The 22,367-nt window shown below is 41.8% G+C and overlaps 1 protein-coding gene across 1 annotated transcript; it reads left to right on the top strand.

The window, feature by feature from the left end:
* Positions 1-3,224: 3,224 nt before the first annotated feature.
* On the top strand, positions 3,225-17,330 carry LOC311492467 (protein prune homolog 2-like). Its single transcript, XM_084550759.1, has 5 exons — positions 3,225-3,639; positions 4,027-4,193; positions 5,970-6,104; positions 7,868-7,956; positions 16,768-17,330. Exons 1-5 carry the CDS (start codon positions 3,398-3,400, stop codon positions 16,951-16,953), a joined length of 819 nt encoding a protein of 272 aa, XP_084406885.1. The 5' UTR covers positions 3,225-3,397; the 3' UTR covers positions 16,954-17,330.
* Positions 17,331-22,367: the final 5,037 nt, after the last annotated feature.

Genomic DNA, 22,367 nt, shown 5'->3' with positions numbered 1-22,367 from the left:
GGAAGACACTGCATCCCATTCTCAGCCAGCCCTTTTATCTTCTTTCTGCATTAAGAAGGATTCCTCTGGGTTTCAGTTTCCTCCACGGACATGTAGTTCAGGTGAAAAAACGTGTCCCCTGTAGATCTAATTAATAGAGACGTCAGCCCAGTGAGGGATCTGTTGCTCCGATCTCCGCAAAACCATAAGTGTAAACCTTCGCTTCGTTTCAGAATACATTAAATGGTTGTGTTGAATTGTTTCACGTTGTTTAAAGAAGGAGCATCTACTGTGCTTATAAATATGCTAATTTGTACTTTATTTTCCAAACCATAACGGCCAAAATGAGAGGAGTTTAATAGGACATGGAGATGGAGCTCAGGGAGACAGAGTACAGATTGAAAGATATCAGATGGCCTATACATGCACATGCACACATGCACAAACACACACCAGTGTTCTCCCATTGCAGTGGCACAGACACTGCCCTTTTCTCCTGCTAATGCATCGCTTCCTTTTCTCTGGCTATTGATTTATTCTCCCTCTCTCTCCCTCCTATGAAGGAACTGGCTGCCTGTCCTCTGTTCATTCCTCGCTTCAGTTTGTCTTCATGGCGTCCTCTTCCCCCATCTTTTAGCATCTTCTCTTCTGCTTACTTTAATCCTCCTTCTTCTTCCTCCTCCTCCTTCTTCTCAGTATCACCTTTTTTCCCCCCACACACCTCTTCTACATGTCTGACATACCGTCTATATTTCAGCCCCACTTCCTTATAAGCCTCTTTAGACTCCTTGGTCTCCTTCCTCCAATCTCGCCACACTCCTCCTTTCTCATTCTCCATCTAATCAACAGCCTCTAACCCTTTTTCCTGCCCTCCCTCTCTGTGCTTTGGTCTCTCAGCTCTTCACCCCTCATTTCATTTATCCATCTGGGCCTCTATGGCGAGGCTCTATGAACAGCAACAAGACGCTGGCTCCTTTCCTTATGCATTATTACCAATGCTTAGTTAATCTAGCTGTGGCATTAAGCTCCATTAAATTGACCCCATTATATATTTGATATGTCAACAAATTTGCTAAGTGTTGTCCAGGGTGATGTTAAAGAAAGCAGGAGCACAGAGTTACATTAAAGTAAAAAAAATAAAATAAATCATTAAGCAATGCGTAGTGCAACACCGTGCCTTGAATGTTAAAGCCCATTAAGTATACACTTACATTATGCTGGCCATTTTCTAAAGCAGACCATAAGTCTGTGCACTAATTTGCCACTTTCAGGACAGCCGTTGACTTGTAGAGCATTGAAATCTGCCTAAAAATACAGCTTCCATCCCAGTTTTTAGATGCAAAGGTGTCTTTTCTGATACAGGAAGCAGGTGTGACGCTTAAAGGACATTGTGGCTGCAATGCTGGTGCTTTGCGTTACGTGGTGGATTCAGCCGTGGAGCATGAATAAACAAGTCTTCCTGCAAGTCGTTGGCGCTGCAAAGCTGCTTTCCCCTTCCTGCTCCATTCCCTCCCATCAAACAATCCCATTAAGATGAGCTACTGATAGACGTGATATTCATTGTATCCACATATTGCTTTGTGATTAATGGAGCAGGCTGCAGGCCGGCCGTGTACTATTGGTGATTCAGCTCGTCTGTTTTAGATAAAATATTCGAGATTGACAGAGAGAGGACACCCAGGCTTTGGACTGCTGCAGGTGACTTTGTGCAATATTACAAAAGACAGTGTGTATATTATTTAATTTCAGTAAATGCAGTTAGACAAAAAGATCACGGTGGAAGCATTTTATAACTTTTTTTAATTATTTATTTATTTATTTTACATTGCCACAAAATAAAGTGAATGGAATCAGGTTATGCATTTCAGGAAGGGTTCCATTAAATAACTATTATATTACAATTTACTACTAAGAGTTTGCAGCAAACAAATGAAGGGAGAAACACAATTTTCTGCCTTTTTTCACCCGGAGATAGATGTTTAATCTCTGTAATGGAGCTGTCATTAATGTCCACTTAACCTAAATGAGGAGTGTTTGTCGTCATTGTTTACTGAAATTAATGGAAGTCATCACTCCTCCAATAAACCGTTATGAGTGAAAAAGTTCCTCTCACTAATTTAGACTGTTGCGTTTGTTGCTGTAACTGGTTTTGGCACGTGGACTGTAGCGCATTATATTTATGAGCTAAACCTTGCAGCAACATGATTTCATTATTAATGCATAACGCCCGTTTGAAAATGCTGCAGTCATCTAACGCAGTCATGCCGGCTCAGTGAGGTTGTACTGGTACATTACGTATTGTATATCAGCTATCAGATCAAACAATAAATGTTCGGTACTATCAGATTTGTGTTCAATGTTGAGAAACAGAGACTAGGCATCACACAATGATGTCGCTCCAAGTATGTTTAGAAATTAAAACCTTGTCTCTTTGTGTGTGTATTTTCAGGCAGATGTATCGGAGGGTCCCATTCATGCTGTTTTAGGTGGACCAGAGCCGGATGTTGACACTGTGGCTGCAACACTGTGCTTAGCACTTCACCTCAGCCAGGTAACGTGAATTGTGCATGTTTGTGAAAATATCAATTTCACGCAGCATCAAACCAGTCGTTCACCAGTTTTCCAAAAAGACATCAAAACATCTTTCCTTAAATGCAATAATTTTTTTCTGAAGCTGTCCCACCACCATTCATAAGTTATTTAGTTATTTTCAAGCTCCTCCTTTTCCTTTGCTTTTCGGGAGAACAGTGTCCATTGATGACACGCTAAGTCATCAACATTATTCAGTATGCAAAGTAAAGAGTATACTTTTATGGCTGCTGGGTTAACAAACCTTAGATATTATGGTTTGATTTGTGTTATTGTGTCATGTACAGAGATAAATTCTGCCACTGTCCCTAATATTTCGCTCAAAACTAGGAACACTGTTGTGATTTTTTTTTCCGGCTGTTTGACCTGTAAACCCCTGTTTTTATGGAAATACTCAAGAATATAAGGCCTATATAAGCAAATGTAAATGGCAAATGGTGATGGAAAAAGTCCACATGTCCCTTATATGTACAACAAAATGCATCAAGTTAGGCTAAAATGGTGCACTATGAAAGTGACTTTTAATTTACTGTAGACATTCATTTGCTCCAATGAAGCTCAGTTTGATCAACTTCATGTTCTGTCTCTGTGTGTAAGATAGTTTTACAGCAGTGATAAAACTTTATATTATTATTATTATTATTAAATTGTCTGGCATCTTATCGTATATATGTTAGAAAAATATGTGATCAGAACATTATTTAAATATTATATAAAAGTAACAGAATTTCTCTGATTTGGCGCACTTGAGTTTGCAACATGTTCTTAACTTACTGGATTGAATTTTTTATATTTTGTATCTAATTACTTTTTGTATCATTAAAATGCCATGCCTTCCATGTGCTGTGTGGGTCTCTGTGTGCTCCAGAAGGAGCCGTCAGGTGGGGCGTGTGTGCCGGTGCTGTGCAGCCAGCGATGTGACACTGTGTTACCCGAGGAGACTGTGGAGTATCTGCGGAGTGTGAAAATTTCTGAGAGCTCGCTCCTTTGGAGGGAGGACGTAGATCTCGTGGAGCTTCACCACACCGGAAGGCTCACACTCACACTGCTGAGAGACGGGCTTCTAGACAGGTGAACACATTATGCAAATCACGTCCAGACCACGGGACCCAGGTCAGTTTGTAGAAAACTTTAGCTAATGTTTAACTTCTTTATAGATGAGACATCAGGGAAGTTATTAAAATGTTACCTAAAAGTACTGTGTACAGACAGTACTTGAGCACACACACATACGCACATGCAAATCGCAAATATATACAGGCGCTCTGGGTTTTGGCTGAGAAGACTTATTTGTTGATGTGAAAATGAGATTGTTTGGCTGTAGATCTCAGGCCTGTGTGTGTTCATCCCTTATGACCCAAAGGAGAGTTGTATTTATGCAAATGCCCCACAATCATCTCTCCTTCCCCAGCAGCCATCCACATCTCCTTTACCCCATCTTCTCCCTCCCTCTCCTAGCTCTGAGTACCGCACTTTGGAGTCCAGCATACTGCAAGTGGTCCATCACGATGGGCAGCGGGACGCAGGGGATGATGGGGCATTGTCCGCCGTGACGACAGTCACCAGAGAGATTCTTCAAGAGGCAGCGGAGCACATCAGAGCAGCGCTGGGGGAGATTCTTGGAGGTGAGGGAGGCGCAGGCGCCCCCCCAGGGGGAGTAATGGGGCGATGAAGGAGGACACACACAAATCCCCTGACATGACTCGCTTAACACCCACCAGGAGAGATGGAGAAAGAGAGAGATGAGGGGTGGTGAATGTGAGTAAGGAAGAGCTCAGAAAGACACACAAAGTCCCATAATGTGACTTTTTTTTTTTTTTTTTTTAAGTTAGTCTGTCATTTCTCTTTAGCCAGGGAGGTGTAGTTTTACACTATAATGGGAGAAGAAAGAAAACAGAGCCAAATTGGTGACTGTTTGAAAGTAGCAACAAGAAAGTCAATAATAAAAATGCTAAAAAGGGGAGATGGCAAAACAACAAAAACTGTGTACCGATACGTGTGTGCTGTATGTACTAGATGTAAAACTACATAGCCATACCACAGAATCAGCTTTACTTAAAAATCTTTGACATAAAACACATGTGCTGTATGTGTGTGCATAATCTCCAGCCGGTCAAACTCCAAATTTGTGAAGGTTTGTCTCAACAATCCGTTCGCTAGTCCTCTGGTGCCTTTTTCCTCTTTGCTTCTTACACTGTGATTTACAGACAGAATAGAGAGACAGAGGAAAAGTGATTTAAGATCAATGAAGATGAACAGGAAAGTGAGAGGAGAAAAGTGAAGTGCAGAGACAGAAAGGAATAGAGCAGGAGAACGATGTACTATACTGTGAACAGCCCACTTCTCATATTTCTTCGTGAGAGTTCTTTGGACAGTGCATTTTCAAGTTCATTGATTCCTAAACAGGCCAGTAGCTCAACTCTATTTCTAAACTTCATCAGGTCTGTGCAAAGAACAACGTTACAAGAGGTTATGGAGTACTTTTTATCTTATATACCCATTAGCTATTTATGGCTTTTTCTAATATAATTTGATTTACTGATATCCTCTCATTCCTATAACTGGATTTACAGAGGCCTCACATTGTGTGAGAGACTCCTGTTGTTAAGAGGATGTGAAATCTGTGATTTTAGCATGTAAATATTTCCATTATTCAGGGACTGAGAAGTCACAAAAGGGTAATAATTTTTACATTTTTCTAAACAAAATATCTTTGTGTATCCAATAAATGGAAAGAAGACCAATGGGAAATATTCTGATACATTTATTCGTATAAATATTTAATCACAATCACAAATTCATAGTCCCAAATGTCACTATTGCCTTTCATTAGAAGTGAATGATTCACCTCTGCTCTGGTGCCTCTGTGATTGCTGTGTGTACAGAGTGTATAAAGTCTAATCTGAAGTTGAATTTACAAAAACAGGCACATAACCATGTGTTCAATAACAAATACTAGTTAAAAGTGTGACAACAGACAGTGTATGTCTAGTTTAATTAAGTCCAGCTCACTAACTGTAATTAATAGCTTTTATTGATCAGTATTGGCAGTTTCAAGGTTTTCAAGGATAACATAGCATGGCCTCAAGTGCACTTGACTAAAAAGGTACAATTTCATTGTAAAAAGGCAAACAAAGTAAAATCTGGAGATGTGATACTATATCTTGAGACAATATGTGCTCTTCTTGGCATGAGACCAAAGTGTGTTGTAGTGCAGATTATTTTTCCTACACGCGAAGGTCAGGTTTGTAAGCTGATTTCTGAAAGGCAGAAATTCAACAACAACCCTTTAGAAATCGCCACGATGTGCTTTTAATTGAAACTCTGAAGATACACAATCTCATGAACAAAAGCCAGAATGTACATATTGATTGCACCTCCGTGTATTTGTGTCTGTACAGAGGCCTTGCGATTGCAAAGGGAAGCTTTGTGGGTGAAACACGGCCGCCGGTCAGCACAGCTGGAGGAGCTTGTGAGATCAATGGAGCGATGGAGTGACGTCACTGTTGGTCAACACGATGAATCGAAGCTGCAAGGTGTGTGTCTAAACACGCGGGGCGGTTGTATTAGTTGAACTCTTTATTGCCGTACAGGTAATTTGTTAGGAATTTCCCTCAGTGTGCATCTGACATGACTACAAACAATTAAAGCATACATATATTAAGAAATCGAAACCCAGAAAATATTAATCCCACCTGGTCAACCTTTACATCCATCCATCCGTGCATCTTATGTGCACTCACATAATATTAAGTGTAGTAGTTGGCCTACAAGAGATCTACAAGGCCACTGGAATAAACTGGATGGGTCATATTTCATACTATCTGAAATCCAGTGAGTCTGTTGTCTCTATCCAGATATGACAAGCTCCCTAATAGGCGGTTTAGACTTCTGCAGCCCAGACCCTACGCAGACCCTAGCACTGTAGCTGACGTGCACCTCCCCAGAAATGTAACTACGCGCTGCGGCGACGCAGCCCGCAAGAGTTGTGATTGGTCCACTTGGTAGTAGCGTGTTTTCGCTTTAGTATTTCCGGCTGGTTCTCCATCTCCGCATTTTCCAAATTGATTGTTTTGGATCAGTAAAAATTTACCGCATCGAGGGAAAATTAACTGAGGAGGCTCAGAGCGAAAGTTTGAGTCGCCATTGTTGAAAGTGAAGCAGGAAGTAGAAACAAAAATGAACCCCACTGGCAGAAAAGACGCAGCGCCGACTAGCGTTTTGATGGCGTTGTTACAGAGCAAGCCAGACTGATGAGTACACAAGTATAAATGGCTCACACAGGCGTAGGCTATGTGTAAAGGTTATGGCGTCTATGTCCCGCAGTACCTTAAATGAGCCTTTACTCTCCAACCTGTATGGACCAGCCAGATAACATTAGTTTTGCCATTCAGTTCATCTAACTTTGTAACAAATATACCTAGCGATTTAAGTAAAGGCAAAGCGTGAAGGAATCCTGGAATGGAGCCATTGTTTGAGTTAATTACCTCTGCTCTGACATGGCAGAAATATGCTCGGTCCATGGTAGAGCACTGCTAACCCACTGGCCTGACCACTCAGTCAAAGAGCCTGTATTATACTCATGTACAAATTCATATTTGTATTTTGTGGGTTCAAAGCTCACATTAGTTTTCTTGCTCTTAACATTTGTACAGTATCTTTTTCCACCCTATTTCTGAAACATGTCTACCTCTTTAAGCCCCCTCACTTTGTTGTTTTTGGTCAACTGCTTGGAGTGTGTGCAAGCGGAGTAACTCCCTGTGGTGTGGTGTGATTTTTACAGATGTTTTCGATGCACAAAAAAAAACTATATATCAGACAGGGGAGAAAACAGTTATAGTCTAATCTAATTTCTAGTCAGGGAATTTGAGCTATGCTGGGAATTATATAATGTCATGAAACTTAAAAACTAGCAACAATAAAATCTCTTCAATTAATCTCGCAACAAAGCTAACAGGAGGTGAAGGAGCTGTCAATCAACACAGTTTGTGTATGCAGTACGAATAAACAGGTCTAATTAGACCACACAGGACATTAATCAAAAAGTGGACACGTTAACCACCCTTGTTTAATATAATTTTTTATTTCTGCGAGTAAAAGTAAAGTATAAACAGTAAAGATCAGTCTAATCCCTTTGTACCAAAAAAGTAGTACTGCAACTTCCTTTCAGTTGCCTTTCACTTCTGGAGAGGACATTCATGCTTGTGTTTTTCTTCTGTCTGTTGTGAAACTGTTTTGTATCCTTTTGTGTGTTTCATATAACCGTCAGTCTGTTTGTGTGTGTGCTGACTGGATGTAGACTTGATGCAGCGGCTGACCGTGGAGCTGAAGGAGTTTTCTGATGGAGAGATGACCATAGCACTCACTTCACTGACCACAGATAAGGAGGTAGAGTTTCATCCGTTTTACGTCTCGTCTTCAGTGGGTCTGCTTTATGCAACCACTAAATGGTAACTAAATAGAAAGTATTAATTTCACCCAGCAAATAATATAACTATATACATATGTGTATTTGATGTTTCAGAATCCAAAGTTCATACTTATTTAACCAAGAAATATTGGTTTATTAATGCAATTATTACTTCCATTAACTTGACTGCATCACATTGATTATACTGCGATGCAATGCTGTCCACTTGTCTTTTAAAAGACAGATGGAAGAGAGAAAAACTTTTGCAAACAAAGGAGGATACCGTAATTCATTTTTCAAAAACTTTTGATGGCTTTAATATATCCTATACATCAGACCTGCGCTGTGTCAAGTTGTGTAGTAGAGGAGCCCCTCCGACGTTCTGCATTTGGATGAGATGTAGATGGAGGCCCGAGAGCCTCGCACACAATCATGTATCACCTGCCTTCCCCACTGATATCCAAAAACCTGACACGCACACATTTGTGTAATGTTGGTGCTGACTTCTCTTTCCGTCTCTGTCGTTCTCTTGTTCTTCCTCTTCACATTTGCAATCACACGTACACACACAAACGGGGTGCTTTAAGCCTTTAAGTATACCCCTTCCGTTCTCTCCCTGCTAAAACCTCTAATGTGTTCACCCCACCCAACCCAAAACCGCCCCCTCCTCCCCCCAAAAAATCATTCATTATTTCTTTTATATCTCCTTCTCACTCCCAAAGCCCATTTTTCTCAGCGGCTGCCTAGCGTGCGGTATTAGGCTATGTGTAAAATAAATGATGTCTGTAGCCGTAGGGGTATGGCTCTGCCTCCCCCAGAAAACTACCTAACGTCCAAGGAACATTAAACACCCAGATCCTCGTTTAGCGAATAAATAACCATTCATTTGAATGGCTTTGTCTGTGTGTGCGCACTGGACTTTCTGTGCATATTTTACCAGCGCTGTGCCTACATGCTGTGTGTCAGGAGTGAGTGAGAGAGAGAGATTTAGAAAGAGAGAGAGAGGAGAGAGAGAGAGAGAAAGAGAGAGAGAGAAAGAGAAAGAGAGAGAGAGGGCCCATTAAAGACTTAATATAGAATAAATGGCCAGGGGCCTGCGTGTCGCCAGCGGACCCCAACTCCACAGCGTCATGGTGGGTTACTAATGACCTGAGATCGGGCTCCAAAATGAACTCCTTATATGCATGTCATTTGCAGTGTGTATATATTTATATATTATTTTTTAATTGTGTTTGAAAAGAGAGTAAAACGGTATGAGAGTCATTTATTGAGGGGTCTTAGGGAAGTTCTGCCTTAAATGATTCTTTCCAGAAAACTAAATAAATTAGATTCAATTAGTCTATAATGGTTTATGTGCTATGCGTTTGTCAAAGTGTGTCTCTTTGTGTGTGTGTGTGCGCTTGGCAGCAGATAAAGCGGAAAGAGTTCGATTTTGGGCTAAAAAAAAATGGCAGTGATTGCCTAGTTAGCAGAAGAAGAAGCTTGTGGGGTGTGGTGTAACGATATGGACACATTATATAGACTGACTAATGTATTTTTTGTATACTGTACAAACATACATTAGTCAGTCTGGGTGCTCCTCTACTATGGAAGTGCAAATAAGATGAGTTTCCTTCGCTACAGTTGAAACTGTTAAGACGTTTCTCAAACAATATTTCCGTGCTACAACAACACAAAATATAACTGTAACTATCACAAAGAAGTATCTAATTATGCACAAGAGCAAAAAAATACATGAATATTCATGTGACGCAATGCAATGTTTTTGGTAATTCACCATATTAAAACCGATTTACTGAATGTGTCATATTGCATATAATTGGCCCAGTGGAGATAAATCTGTAAAAGCAGTGAGCAACATATTTGATATGCAATCGTGTCAGCTTTGCCTTATTGGTTATTGCAAATACAGTTGTGTTCAGTATATCTGACACAGTCTGTGTTTTATTTGTTGTATGAATACTTTGACTTTTACTGTAGCTCACAAACAGTACTTTACAATTGGCTCTGCATATGTAGTCCTTATCAGCTGCATTTATTATTAAAGCATGAATGACCTGCAGTAGCAGCATTGTATCAGCTTGTACAGGAACCATCATGGGTCGAGAGCCCAAGGACCCATAGCTGCTGTGCAGCATCACCTGAAGATGGTGAAGGCATGAGAGCTCGGTGCTAAATTAGTACAAGCAAACTTTTCTTGCTCATAGGAAAAGTTTTTGTGTAGAATTGGTAAATTGGTAAACCACATATTCATGCCAGCAGTGGCGGGCCATGCATTATCCTAAAATAGGACGTTGCATCGTAGACGGGTATCTCATATAGCGAGATGAATGTCATTACTAAACCAAGAAACTCACTTAGAACAATTCAAAAAGTCTCCTCTCACTCACTGCAGCCCCAGCTGTGCACCAGCGCCACATACGTCGAATCCAGCAGAAGCATCAATGTCGACCCAATAAAATGGCAGAAAATATTCATAAAATATGTAAATATAATTAATTTTAATCACCAGAACTTGAGAAACAATTTAGAGTTCTCCTCGGAGCCTGTCAACCAAGGTTAGCTCATAGTAGCCTTTCCTGGGCTGGGTCAGGCTAGCTACCTCAGGGGTTGGGCGGCCTTTCCTCACAATATCCAACTTCTCCATCAAAGTCCGCTGTGAAAATTACTTTCTAAGAAGATCTGCAACCAAATCAATAGCCTCTCCTCCTTCTGCCATTGTGGGTTCAAAACGTTAACGTTTTTTTTTTATTTATTTATTTTTTAACTTTTCTTCTTCTTTTTAACCTGTAGCACTTTGAGATATTTGATGTAAAGTGCTTTATAAATAAAATTTATTATTATTATTATTATTATTATTATTATTGTGCAGCGCGCACGTATGCTACCATAGACTACAGAGAATGCCTGACAATACGAACTTGAAATGTGATTGGTTAAAGAAACAGCGTCATTACGATGTGTTTCAAGCTTCAGCCGTCTGCAATTTTTGAAGGCCCAGATAGATTTATTTGACTCCAACACATGATGGCTGAAATATGATTGGATAAAAGCTCTAATGCAAAGTTACACTACCACAAGCACTGCAGCTGAGAGACCGACTGTATAAATAAACCTAAGCCATAAAATGAAAAGAATAGGCAATAATTTAATAAGATAAATGGGAAAATATTAAAATGTAAGTCAGTGATTTTGATAACGTGTAGGCCAGCAGAGAAGGCTTTGCTGGCCATGATGGCCCTACACTGCATGCCAGTAAGTGTGTGTTTCAGTTTTTCACAGCTCAGAAAATTAGCGCTGGCAGATGAAGCTTCGGTCGGATGAAGCGTTGTCATGCTGTGGAGTTGATGAACTGTGGGAAGGACAGGAGCCCACAGCCACACAGACACAGCTTTGAATATGTGAATAATGTGTTTTTAGCTTGTGTTAATATGGACATCTAAGTGCTACAGTATGTTTTATGGTTCTTTGTGTGTTCTCCTTTTCAAACTGTTTCCTCTGCTATCTGTACACGAGATAGTAGAGAGGGGCATTTTGACCTCTCCCATAAACACACACTAATCCAGTGTTCCAACAAGACAATAATAATTTTAATGATGTTTGTTTTCTCTGCATTGTAAACAAAATCAATCATCTTTTGGTCTGTGTGAGCATGGCCAAATGTGACTGTGTGTGTTTGTGATTGTACACATCTCAGTATATCCATCCATCCATTTTCTCCCACTTACACTCAGCCGTGTTCCAGTGGCAGCAGGTTGAGCAAGTTTGTCCATCTCACCAGCAAAGTTTTGCCACTCCTCTTGGGGGATCCCAAGGTGGTCCCAATCCAAAAGAGATATATGATGTCTCCCTCATGTTATGCGTCTCATTCTAGGTGGATGTGCCTGTAAAAACCTGGAAAACCTCCAGATGTTTGACCTCCTTATCCTGTTTCAAGCCTGAGCCTCAACAGAGGAAGTTCATTTAGGCTGCTAGTGTCATTCTTTCGGTTACTCTCCGAAGCTCATGGCAATAGATGAGTGCCGGAAAGTAACTTTATCTTTCGGCACAGTTCTATTTTCAGTGCATTACTACTGATGCTTCAACAATCCATCTGTTAATCTTTCGCTCCATTTTCGTGAGGAAGACCTTCATTTGGGGTGCAAGCCCACTCACAATCCTGGAGGATGCAATCCACCGTCTGTCAACAGACTTGGAAATGCTGCCTCTCATCCCAGCTGCATCACACTTGACTGTAATCCCTCTCGGTGTGTCCTGAAAGCCGCGGTCTGATGACGGTAACAGAAACACATCACCTGCAAAGAGCAGAGAAGCATTGTCCCCAATGCTAGAGTCCAACATGTGCTAATACAATAATGCATACAACATTATTTTGGATCTTGTTTACTTATTTTCTCTGTTCTCTGATTTGGTGTTTTGTGTTGTTGAGGCAGATTTATTTTTGGTCTTTTCATTCAAAGTCTTCTTGTGTCCATCTCTCCATCTGAATTATGCTTTAGGTTTCTTTTTGGCGACGTTGATTGTCTCTAATGCGTTGTTTGTTCACAGTCCTCTGGCCCTTCTGTTTGTTTATGCAGGGCCAGTTTTGCCCTACGCCACTTGCACAAATAATTATGCTTGCTAATGAAGGGGCCCGCAGCCACGGCACTCAGTAAATGCCTTTCTGATGAGAGGCACTAGGAGACAGCAGGTGCAGGGTGGGCCTCCCAGGGACTAAGATTGAAGACCAGGAAGCCAGGGTGCCCCCTCCCCTTTATCCCTCTCTTTTTTATTACTCTCTGAGTTTCTGCTTCTTTCTTTCTTGTTCCGCAGCGATTCATAAAGCACATACTGCTGTGGACATGTTAAACTGTGTGGCAGTACTCCAAATATATTATTATTATTATCAAATATTCCAATACTACTTTTATAGTCTATTGACAGCTGCCTGGGATTCGTTGATGCTATTTTCTAACTCACTGTTACGTTGAGGCTTCGCATATACTACACTCATGGTATAAACACATTTACGGGATTCTGATACTGCCTTAATGTGACCCATGAAATATTTAGATTTAATTTTGTTTGGCTGCAACACACAGGATATTGTTTGTTTCATCTACAAATGTGTATGGTATTCATTTAAACAAGTTTGGAAAACTGATGCACAAGGCAGTCATTATCTCTATCTTCAGTATCTTGCTCTTTCTTCATCTTTTTGAAGAAAGAACCTTCTGATTCTCTCTTCTCCTCCATTTTCATCCTCCCCCTGTGGCTTCCTTGGGCTTTGAGGGCAAACAAATAAACAAAACAAAACATTTATAGACTCAGTGCTTGCATCTCGGGCCCCCAAATCCCTGCACTTAGAGCTGAGTGAATGAAGCATGTGGAGAAGGTCCAAATGAGATAGACAGAAAGAAAGACATTTGGGTTTCTTTCTCTGCAAACTTTTATACCACCCTCCCCTTTTCCCTCTGTCTCTCCCAAAACTTTGTAAGCACTAATACTCTTGTGTACGTGTGTGTGAGCAGGAGTGTGTGAACAAGAGCGAATGGCTGTTAGTATGTGAACACATGCATGTGTGTGTGTGAGTTCAGCAGTGCATGTGTATATGTTGCACATGTGTGCGTGCATTTGCATGTGTGTGTTTGAGCAGGGTGGTGTCAGCTCGCTCCTTGCCACCCCATTTACTGTAGCTGTACCGCTGTGATCACAGACAGATGTATAAATCAAACCTCGCTTGATGGATTCATCAGGGTGGCGAAACGATCGCCTGAGAAGAACTCGCAACTCTCTTAGCATTCTGTGTTCTGACGGAAAGGGTATGCAAAGAGCCTAAATGGATGAACGCTTGATTAATTCTTTGCCGGAGATGTTGGCGACAGCAGGAAATGTGTTTTTGCTTTGACTGTGTTTGCACGGGAATTTACGCACGCGGGGCGTGAGTTATGAGGCCTGAGTTTTATACCTAAGGCTATTGTGCATAATGACGGCAGGTTGGGAGAACTGCAAGCAGCCGCTAAAGACTTGCTACCTGTGGAGCAAAGACAACCAATGAGAGAGGGAGGGAGTGTGTGTGTGCGCGTGTGTGCGCGTGTGTGAGTGAGGGGTGTGGATTGGGACCAAGTGTGGGAGAAAGATGAAACTGCAAACTGTGAGAACAAGATACGAAGAGGCAAAGTCTGACAGGAAAACATGGAGGCAGGTGAGGGAGAGAACACAGAAGGTTTGGATAAAGGGAACATAAGAGAAGTTTATGCAAGAATGATGACAACATTATACTGAAGAGATAGTATGTTTAAATTCCTGTTCACACATAAGTTTATACCTGGTCCTCAAGGACCTTAGTCATCAGCTGTAAGTAAATAAATAGGAGGTAAATTTACTTCAGTAAATAAGTAGTTTTCCTAGCATTTGCCATTAAAAACAGCTTTGGAAAAGTTAATAAAGAAAGAAGTACAAGTAAATGCTCCAGAGCTCATACTTTGTGTATTCAACACTTTATGAAAGGTAATACTGTCATTTCAGTGCAAATCGCGTCCAAGCTCTAAATAATATCTTCAGATAAAATAAAGTTTCCTTTTTTAGTGGTTCTGTTGCTGTCACAGTCATCATATTGCAACACTTCCAAGTTCATTAATCCATAATTCAAAGTTAGACAATCACGCTAACGTAGTTTTTAGAGATGTCTGTTGTTTTAGCACTTTCACTGTCATTCTGTTTTTGTCTGTTTTTCAGAGTGATTTTCCAGCAAAAACTGAAAACGCAACCACGAACAAGTGCCACACCACTGACTGAAAATATTCGAAATAACATCTAAATCAAACAATGATTCATTTATGAACAGCACATTTTAGCTATTTTTCCAACACTGACTTTAGTAACATCATGTTTATCAGTTTTTACTGCCTGCCAGGAAACATTGGGTTTTCTCCATTTGCAGTGCTGCATAGGGATGCTGTGTATGTTTTCTCTCACTGGCGGCACATTGGTTTGCTTGTTTTCTTAAGTTGGAGTGAGCCGAGCTCACACGGCCACTAGTCTCTCTTATATTATGTTAGAGCCTAAGAATACTTAGAAAGACAAACTGACTGAATAAACTACAGCGTGCATTAAACAGCTCATAAAGAAATCGGATAATATTCAACGTGTCTGCAATAGTAAAATATATTTTAATGACTGAGCGTCCAAATGAAAGCTAAAAAAAGGTAACTGAAGTTTGTCAGTGATATCTCAGCTAGCCAGAAGCTCACCAAATGAGATACAGGTTTGTGTGTCCAGATACTGAGGCTCATGGAGACAGTTAGCAAGTGGATTTTATGTCTAACATGTTGATAATTTATAAGAAAAGGCAATCTGTGTATCTGGGGGTGGCAGAGGGAGAAAGAGGAGGGGCAGGCAATATGAGTAGTAATTTACTCAGTTAAGAGCCAAATGGCAGACAGACTGTCGCCCTGCGTGTTATCACAGAGATTTGCACTCTGCTCGTTTTCTGACTATATTTCCCTGCCCGTGTGTGTGTAGTTTTGTGTGCACATGCACACAGTTGGGTAGTAGCTTTAGTTTTAGTACCAGCGTCATCTGAACATTTATGTGTATATTGCATTGTAAATTATGAAGACTTTATTGCTCTCCTAGATCTCATGTGTACATACTGGTACGTGTTTGCTCATAAAACGAGATTACAGTTGCTGACTGCAGGTGGATTTATGTGTGTAACTGCAGAGTTAGAGATACAAGTGCCCTTACTTGTGTGTTTGTACTCATGTGAGTGAATATGTGTGTTTTAACGAATCTTGGGAGGCTTCATTGCACTCATCAGGATATCAGTGTTGAGAAATGGCAGTGCCAGTGAAGTGACAGTTGTGTGTGTGTGTGAGGATTGATGGGCCTGAGTCTGACAGCAGCCATATTGTGGAGAGAGAGCAGAATGGAGGGATGGAGGGAAGAACAGAGGGAGGGGTATTGTAGCCCCCTCATCCTCACAGGTTAATATTGACAGAGCCTGGGCAGATACAACGCCTGAAGCGCTCATCAATCACTTTCACTGGACCCATGCAAATACACTCACGCACACACTTAGACTCAAACAGTATAAAGGACCACACACAAACACTATAAGAACACTGCAAAAAAGCAAACACATGCTCAAACATCCATTGGACTATTTGGGCAAGTCGGGCAACATGAATAGAAATGTGGTCATGAATGTTAGACATAATGTCAAACCTCCGCTGTTAGTTTTACTTTAAATATCTCTTTAGTTTAGAAGTTCTACTTAAATAAGCACAACAACAATTTTGAGAACTTCTAAAAACAAACAGTTGTACAACAAATCGAGATTAATCAAGCAAATATGTTTTCAAAAGTATCACTTTGCACATTTTATGTGTAACCCTGCGTAGCAAATTATGGTTGCCATAACATTGTTGTTAATCATTTCAGAGAGAAAGAAAAAACAAGTTCCCTTGACAAACAAAACAATTAATTAATGCAACTTTCCATCCATCAATCATTGTGTGTGTCACTGAATTACCATAATCTGTGCATGGTGGCTGTTTTAAGAGCAAACAGTTAATTTCCAAACAATAAATCACAAAGTGTCTCTCTACCCCTCTGTGCGCTTTGACAGCTTCGTCTCTCATTGCTACAGATGAAGACTTACTTGAAACCACTTCAGCTTTACTAAATAAAAATAAATCAAATGTGCAATAAAAGGCAAGGTCCAACAAAGTTTCCCATACAGCTGTAACCAAAATGTTGATTACCAAGTTTGTAAAGAAATGTTTTGCCTTTTTTCTCACTTTCAGGACTGGCATGGTTATGTGGATGGGCTAAAATCATTCAGTCATCACCATGGCTATGATGGTCTTGTGGTTCTCCTGTCCATCAATGATTCAGTTCATCATCCCCGCCAGCAGGTGGCTGTCTACTCAAACAATACAGATTTCTTAAACCAGGTAAATCAGCTGAATCACCAGCCAACTATGTCATAAGTGAAACGTGAGTATTTCTCTGTGCAGGTCTATAAATAGTGATAAATTACCAACGGCAGGAGGTTTGTGGAACGTACTGGAAGGGGTGAAAGCTCTGTGGAAAAACTCCTTAGTAGGTGATCCTTAGAAACCAGACAAGGCAAACTGTTTGAAAATGAACCTTTCAAAAAAATACATGATTAAAAAAAAAAAAATCTGTTATGACAAGAAGAATATTAAAAAGACGCTCTGTCCCATCCCTGCCTCCCTTCCTTCACGGACACCTGCGATTGTCGACTTCGTCTGGGACCCAATCAGGGACGTCTCCATGGCAACCTGCTGTGTTATCGCGACGACATCCTGCGAACAGAGACACTGACTGGGAGGCTAGACAAAGCGACTCTCCAGGCTTATGTACACACACCACAAGGACACTCACACACATGCACATATGCAATACACCTCCCTAGCCCCAATCCCACGCCTTCGCAGCTTTACCCATCCAGTGCAACAGGCGGGGTCCCAGGGCTGCGCCGTAGTTGGCTGTGGCCGGGGATGCCTGTCTACGCTGGAACACCTCCACCCCTTTCCCTTCCCCCGGTGCAAGTTGTTTTGACTTATTATGTTGTAAAGTGTGCTCATTTGTGCTTATGTTGCTGAGGTTTTTTCCTGGTCACACACTGTACTCCCCCAGAGGAGTGTAGTCTGGGAGCTGTTTTTTTTCTCCTCCTCTCTCCTCTTGTTTTTCTCCTCTTTCCTGCCCCCAATTTTCCTAAAAATGGCACAGATAATGGTGACATGGTCTTTTCTGTAGGACCAAAGCAAATTCCTTGTATGTTCAACATGCTTGGCAATAAAGTTGATTCTGATTCTGATTCTGATTCTGAAAATACAATGTCTCTTATGGCAGATCTGCTCTGAGTTGGAGGAGTCTTCCAGCTGGTCTCTGTCTGGTGAACTGGAGACTAGAGAGAGTCTCCAAGTGTACCACATTCCTTTAAACACCTCTGCATTCTCCGGTACCTCTCCTCTACTGGAGGAAGAGATCCGAGGCCTCCTCAAGGACTTTGTCGATCGACGGAGTTCTGTATTAGCCTGCCACCCCAGCAGTAGGACATCTTCCACAGAGGGAGTAGCAGGCAGCGTGGAGTTCTCCCAGGGATCATCTGGTATCAATGACATGGATGGTTCTGACATAGAGAGAACCGACGGAGGCAATGGAGATGGGGTAGCAATAGCAAGGTATAAAATGAATTACCAGAGATTAGTTATTGATTTTCGATTTTAGACATACACTGACATAATGACAATGTTATTTCATCTCTAATAGGGTGATTGCAGACGGTGAGGAGGACACAGGAGATGTAGGAGTCATTACTGGAGGGGAGCTAGTTAGCCCTGACAGTGGTATGACCACCATTCGTAGCAGCCGGTCCTCCAAAGAGAGTTCAGTGTTCCTTAGTGATGACAGTCCAGTCGGTGAGGTCATTGCAGCTGGAGGTCCAGCAGTGGGACCAGGAGGCCTCCTGAGAGGCCTCTCTCCACTGGGGTTGTCATCACTCTCCCCTCCTGTGCCACCTGAGAGGAGGAAGCACCGCTCCCACAGAAACAAGAGTGACTTTGACCTATTTAGTTTTGACCCACTACATAGCAGTGACCACTCTCTGTCAGCAGGAGGGGAACTGCCAACTTCTGGAGAGAGAGCAGATGAAGGCAAAAGTAGAGCAGGGAGTTCTAGCTTATCAGAACTTGACGAATTAAGTTTACTGGATTTCTCTGCTCCCAATTCATTGGGAGGGATTGAAAGTGGAAATTCGTCTGTGGACCAGCACGGTCAAATCCATGGAAATGAGATGACTGACACTGTGGTTCCTCCAACCCCAGTTAACAGTCTGGTAGGCAGCCGCCCACCCAGCAGTTGTGGGGTCAGGTTCTTCCCAGAAGATGTTGTTGAAAGAATCAATGGCCTACAGCACAAAGACAGTGTGTCATCATCTTTGTCAGAGACCTGGGATGAACTTGGCTTTGACACACATGGAGGATTCTCCAGTGATATAAATAATGTCTGGAGTAGAGCCAAAGACTCTGAAAGCCCACAGAATATTGTAGAAGTAGTTAAAGACAAAGATTCAGATGGTGATATGACAGAAAAAGAAAGCAGAGAAGAAATCTTAAAGTCAGATAATGCCCACCAGAGGGTAAAGTGTATTGAACCTCAGCTCAGTCTGATCACTGAGCAAACTGAATCATATGACAACTGGAACACAGAGGCTGTACTTCGCGATCAGTGGAATCCTGTTACCTTTGCTGATCTTCAGTTGACACCGCCAGAGGATGAAGTAAATGGAAAATACAAAGCTGGTATCAGCAGACCAAAAGAAAGAATGTCCTCTTTGTCAAGAAAGAAAACGGTCCTCAACACTTTGACACCAGACACATCTAAAGAAGACGACGAAGGGGTCCAAGTAAAAAAAGGAGATCAACAGACGGAGATATTGGACTTCTGGACATACTCAGCCCAGAAGGGATTTCTCAAATCTGATAGCGGAACCACCACATCTTATCCTGAATCACTAGATATGTGGAATATGACAATACGAGATGACAGTCTATCGCCTCTCACAACCCCTGACAACTTGTCTGATAATTCGGGTTCCTTCTCTGGGCTAACCCCCAATATTAGGAGTGGCACGTCTGTGGAAAGTCCGCAAGGATACTCTAATGGTGGAATGGAGATGTGGAATACTACTATACGGGAAGACAGCTCTTCCACAATTGCAAGCGCAGAAGGACCTGATAATGGAAAGGACTTTAGTCGCATGGGATCACTGGATGCCAGTGATTCTGATGAGACACATGCAAGCAAACAGGCAGAAGAAAAGAAAGGTGTAGAGGCAGAGAACAGTTTGCAGAAAGTACTTAATCAGACATCTGAGGAAGCTGGGTGGATAGGTAATGAACACAATGTGAAAATTGTCATAGAGGCGGCAGAAAGTAGTACACAGAGTGAAGAAACAGGGGACGATGACATGCAGAGTGTTCAGAGCCCACAATCTGTCTTGCAGGACTCAGCATCTAAATGTTCAGAAGATGAGGCTGCCCTTTACCAAGGCACTGACACCTGGGACCTATCTGTCCATGGCATGGTCACCTCCACCTCTGAATATGACAATGTGGGAGCTGGTGAATGGAGCTTGACATCCTCACCGGACACACATGGCAGCCCTGTCATAGACATGATACAGCTAGAGGGGCAGTCTAGCCCTTTTATAGCTGTGTCCAAACCCATTCAGACAGATGAGAGGAACAGTCATAATCAGGAGGCAGATAGTCTGAGAAAGACTGAATACAGAGCAGATATTTCAGATAAAGAACAGTCAGGCAACCAGGTATTCCTGTTTGAGGAAACTAGTGAGTTGGATCATATGACAAGAAGTTTGGAAAGTTTGCTTGAGAGTGAGTATGAAAACAAAAGAAGAGAAGGATCAGAGGAGGCTGAGTGGATAGAGCAGCCCAGTGATCACTCCCCATTTCTTCTGGTGGACTGCCCCACTGCCACGCAACAAATTTCCAAAAGTGCCGAAGAAGTTGCCGAAACTCAAATCCAAAGTAACCAGTTATTATCCCCAAGCTGTGTGAGCTGGGATGGTCTTATTTCAGAGAAACATGATATCTCAAAAACAGCTTCATCATCACACAATCTACCAATAAAAATGTTAGATAAAGAAGATGAGCCTGCTGTTGAAAGCCAAAGGGAGGCTAATAACGAAAGCAATAGAAATATGGATCATAAAGTAACAGAAGCCACATCCCTGAGCTCCAGTCCTGGGGTGGAGAAAGAAACATTGAACAGCCCTGATAGCCTTTGCACCGGCAGCCAAGATAAATTAGGGTCTAGTTCTGATTCATTCTCAGGTCCAGAAATGGAATACATCATTGTATCTGGAACAGTAAAAGAAGCCAAAACAGAGTGGAATGATAGGCCTAAACCGAGTGACAGGCCATCAAAAGGAACAAGACAGACCATGGAGACATTTGGTATGCTGGCCTATGCTGCTAAAGTACTGCAAACTCAGGTCCAGAGTGTGCATCAAGACCAGAAGGAGGCGCCGGAAAGCAGGCCAAACCAAATCAGAGGAATTGAGAGTGCACCTATAGCAGATACGGAACAGAATCAAGCTCCCTCATCCACTCATTACCAAGCAAGCCTTGATAATGCCAACGAGTATCACATGGTGCCAGAAGTGACCAGTCACAACCTAACAACAAATAACTCTGAAGCTTTTCATCAGTCTGATTCAAGGCCAACAGGTTGCAGTCAAGCACCGGCAGAGGACAATGATAGTGAATCAAGTATCGTGACCCGAAGTGCATCACCATCACTGAGGTATCCATCAGATCACTTCCTGAAAACCAGAGAGGAAGTATATGTCCACTCACAGATCTCAATGGAAGATTCAGATGAGGGTGGGCAGTCACCATCTGTACCTCCACCATGTCCTACTTCCTTGGGTGACTTTCACATCTGGGGGGATCAGTTAGTGAGACAGGAGACATCTCAAACCACATCTGAACCACAATCCCCTGACCTTACCAACAGTTCAGTCTCCCACACCAGCTCTCTGATTGCCACCCCAGTCAGTGAAGGGTGTATTTCTACTGACAAAGGGCTTGCATTACCATTTTCTGGAGACTTAATGGAAGAGGAGAATGCAGAGGAAGAACAGGACGAGGAAACAGATGGCTTCCTAAAACAGTCGAGATCGATTGACCTGCTGAGTTTTACTGAGGACCTGATCGGAGGCTGTTCGTTTCAGCAAACAGATTTACAAACACTTGAGCCAAAGAGGGATGGGTGTATACAGGAAAGAGTGGATTACTGTGATTTACAACCTATGAGGACTGATGGCCTTGATGGACATGATAAGTGGACTAGTGAACAACAGACTGGAGACCATGAACTGGACAGTTACTCGCCTGCTCTAAGGTAAGCAACGCGTACACTAATAACTCTCAACACATACAGGCATTCTGAGGACATTCACACACTCCTACCTACACACGCGCACACACACACACACACACACACACACACACATATTTGTGCCGTACATATATTTTGGAGACATGCATAAGCATAAATTCCTACTTGCATACCATTTGGGGACACATCTACCAAAGTCCATTGTGGGGACACTCATACTTTCCAGCTTAAACTTAAATACAACACACATGCCAACCTATATACATTATGGGGCATATCCACATGTTCCTTTATACATACATAATGGGAACATACATGTAGAGTACGTGCATACATTCTCACTCCATACTGTATATACAAATTTACATAACTCTGTACATGTATAAATTAATACATAAATAAATAATATGTAAATACAGTATATCTGTACATACATACTCCGTACACATGT

Source organism: Chelon labrosus, assembly GCF_963514085.1.
Source record: "Chelon labrosus genome assembly, chromosome: 9".
In the NCBI taxonomy this organism is placed as follows: domain Eukaryota; kingdom Metazoa; phylum Chordata; class Actinopteri; order Mugiliformes; family Mugilidae; genus Chelon; species Chelon labrosus.
The sequence above is the reverse complement of the archived record's forward strand: the minus strand, read 5'-3'. Positions and strand labels throughout refer to the sequence as shown.

Bases quoted from the DNA above. Each gene is read 5' to 3' on its own strand.
- LOC311492467 (XM_084550759.1), top strand. From the start codon at position 3,398: ATGCCTTCCATGTGCTGTGTGGGTCTCTGTGTGCTCCAGAAGGAGCCG. The intron at 4,194-5,969 runs GTGAGGGAGGCG...GTGTCTGTACAG, and splicing joins GCTGGGGGAGATTCTTGGAG to AGGCCTTGCGATTGCAAAGG. The intron at 7,957-16,767 runs GTAGAGTTTCAT...TCTCACTTTCAG, and splicing joins CACTGACCACAGATAAGGAG to GACTGGCATGGTTATGTGGA.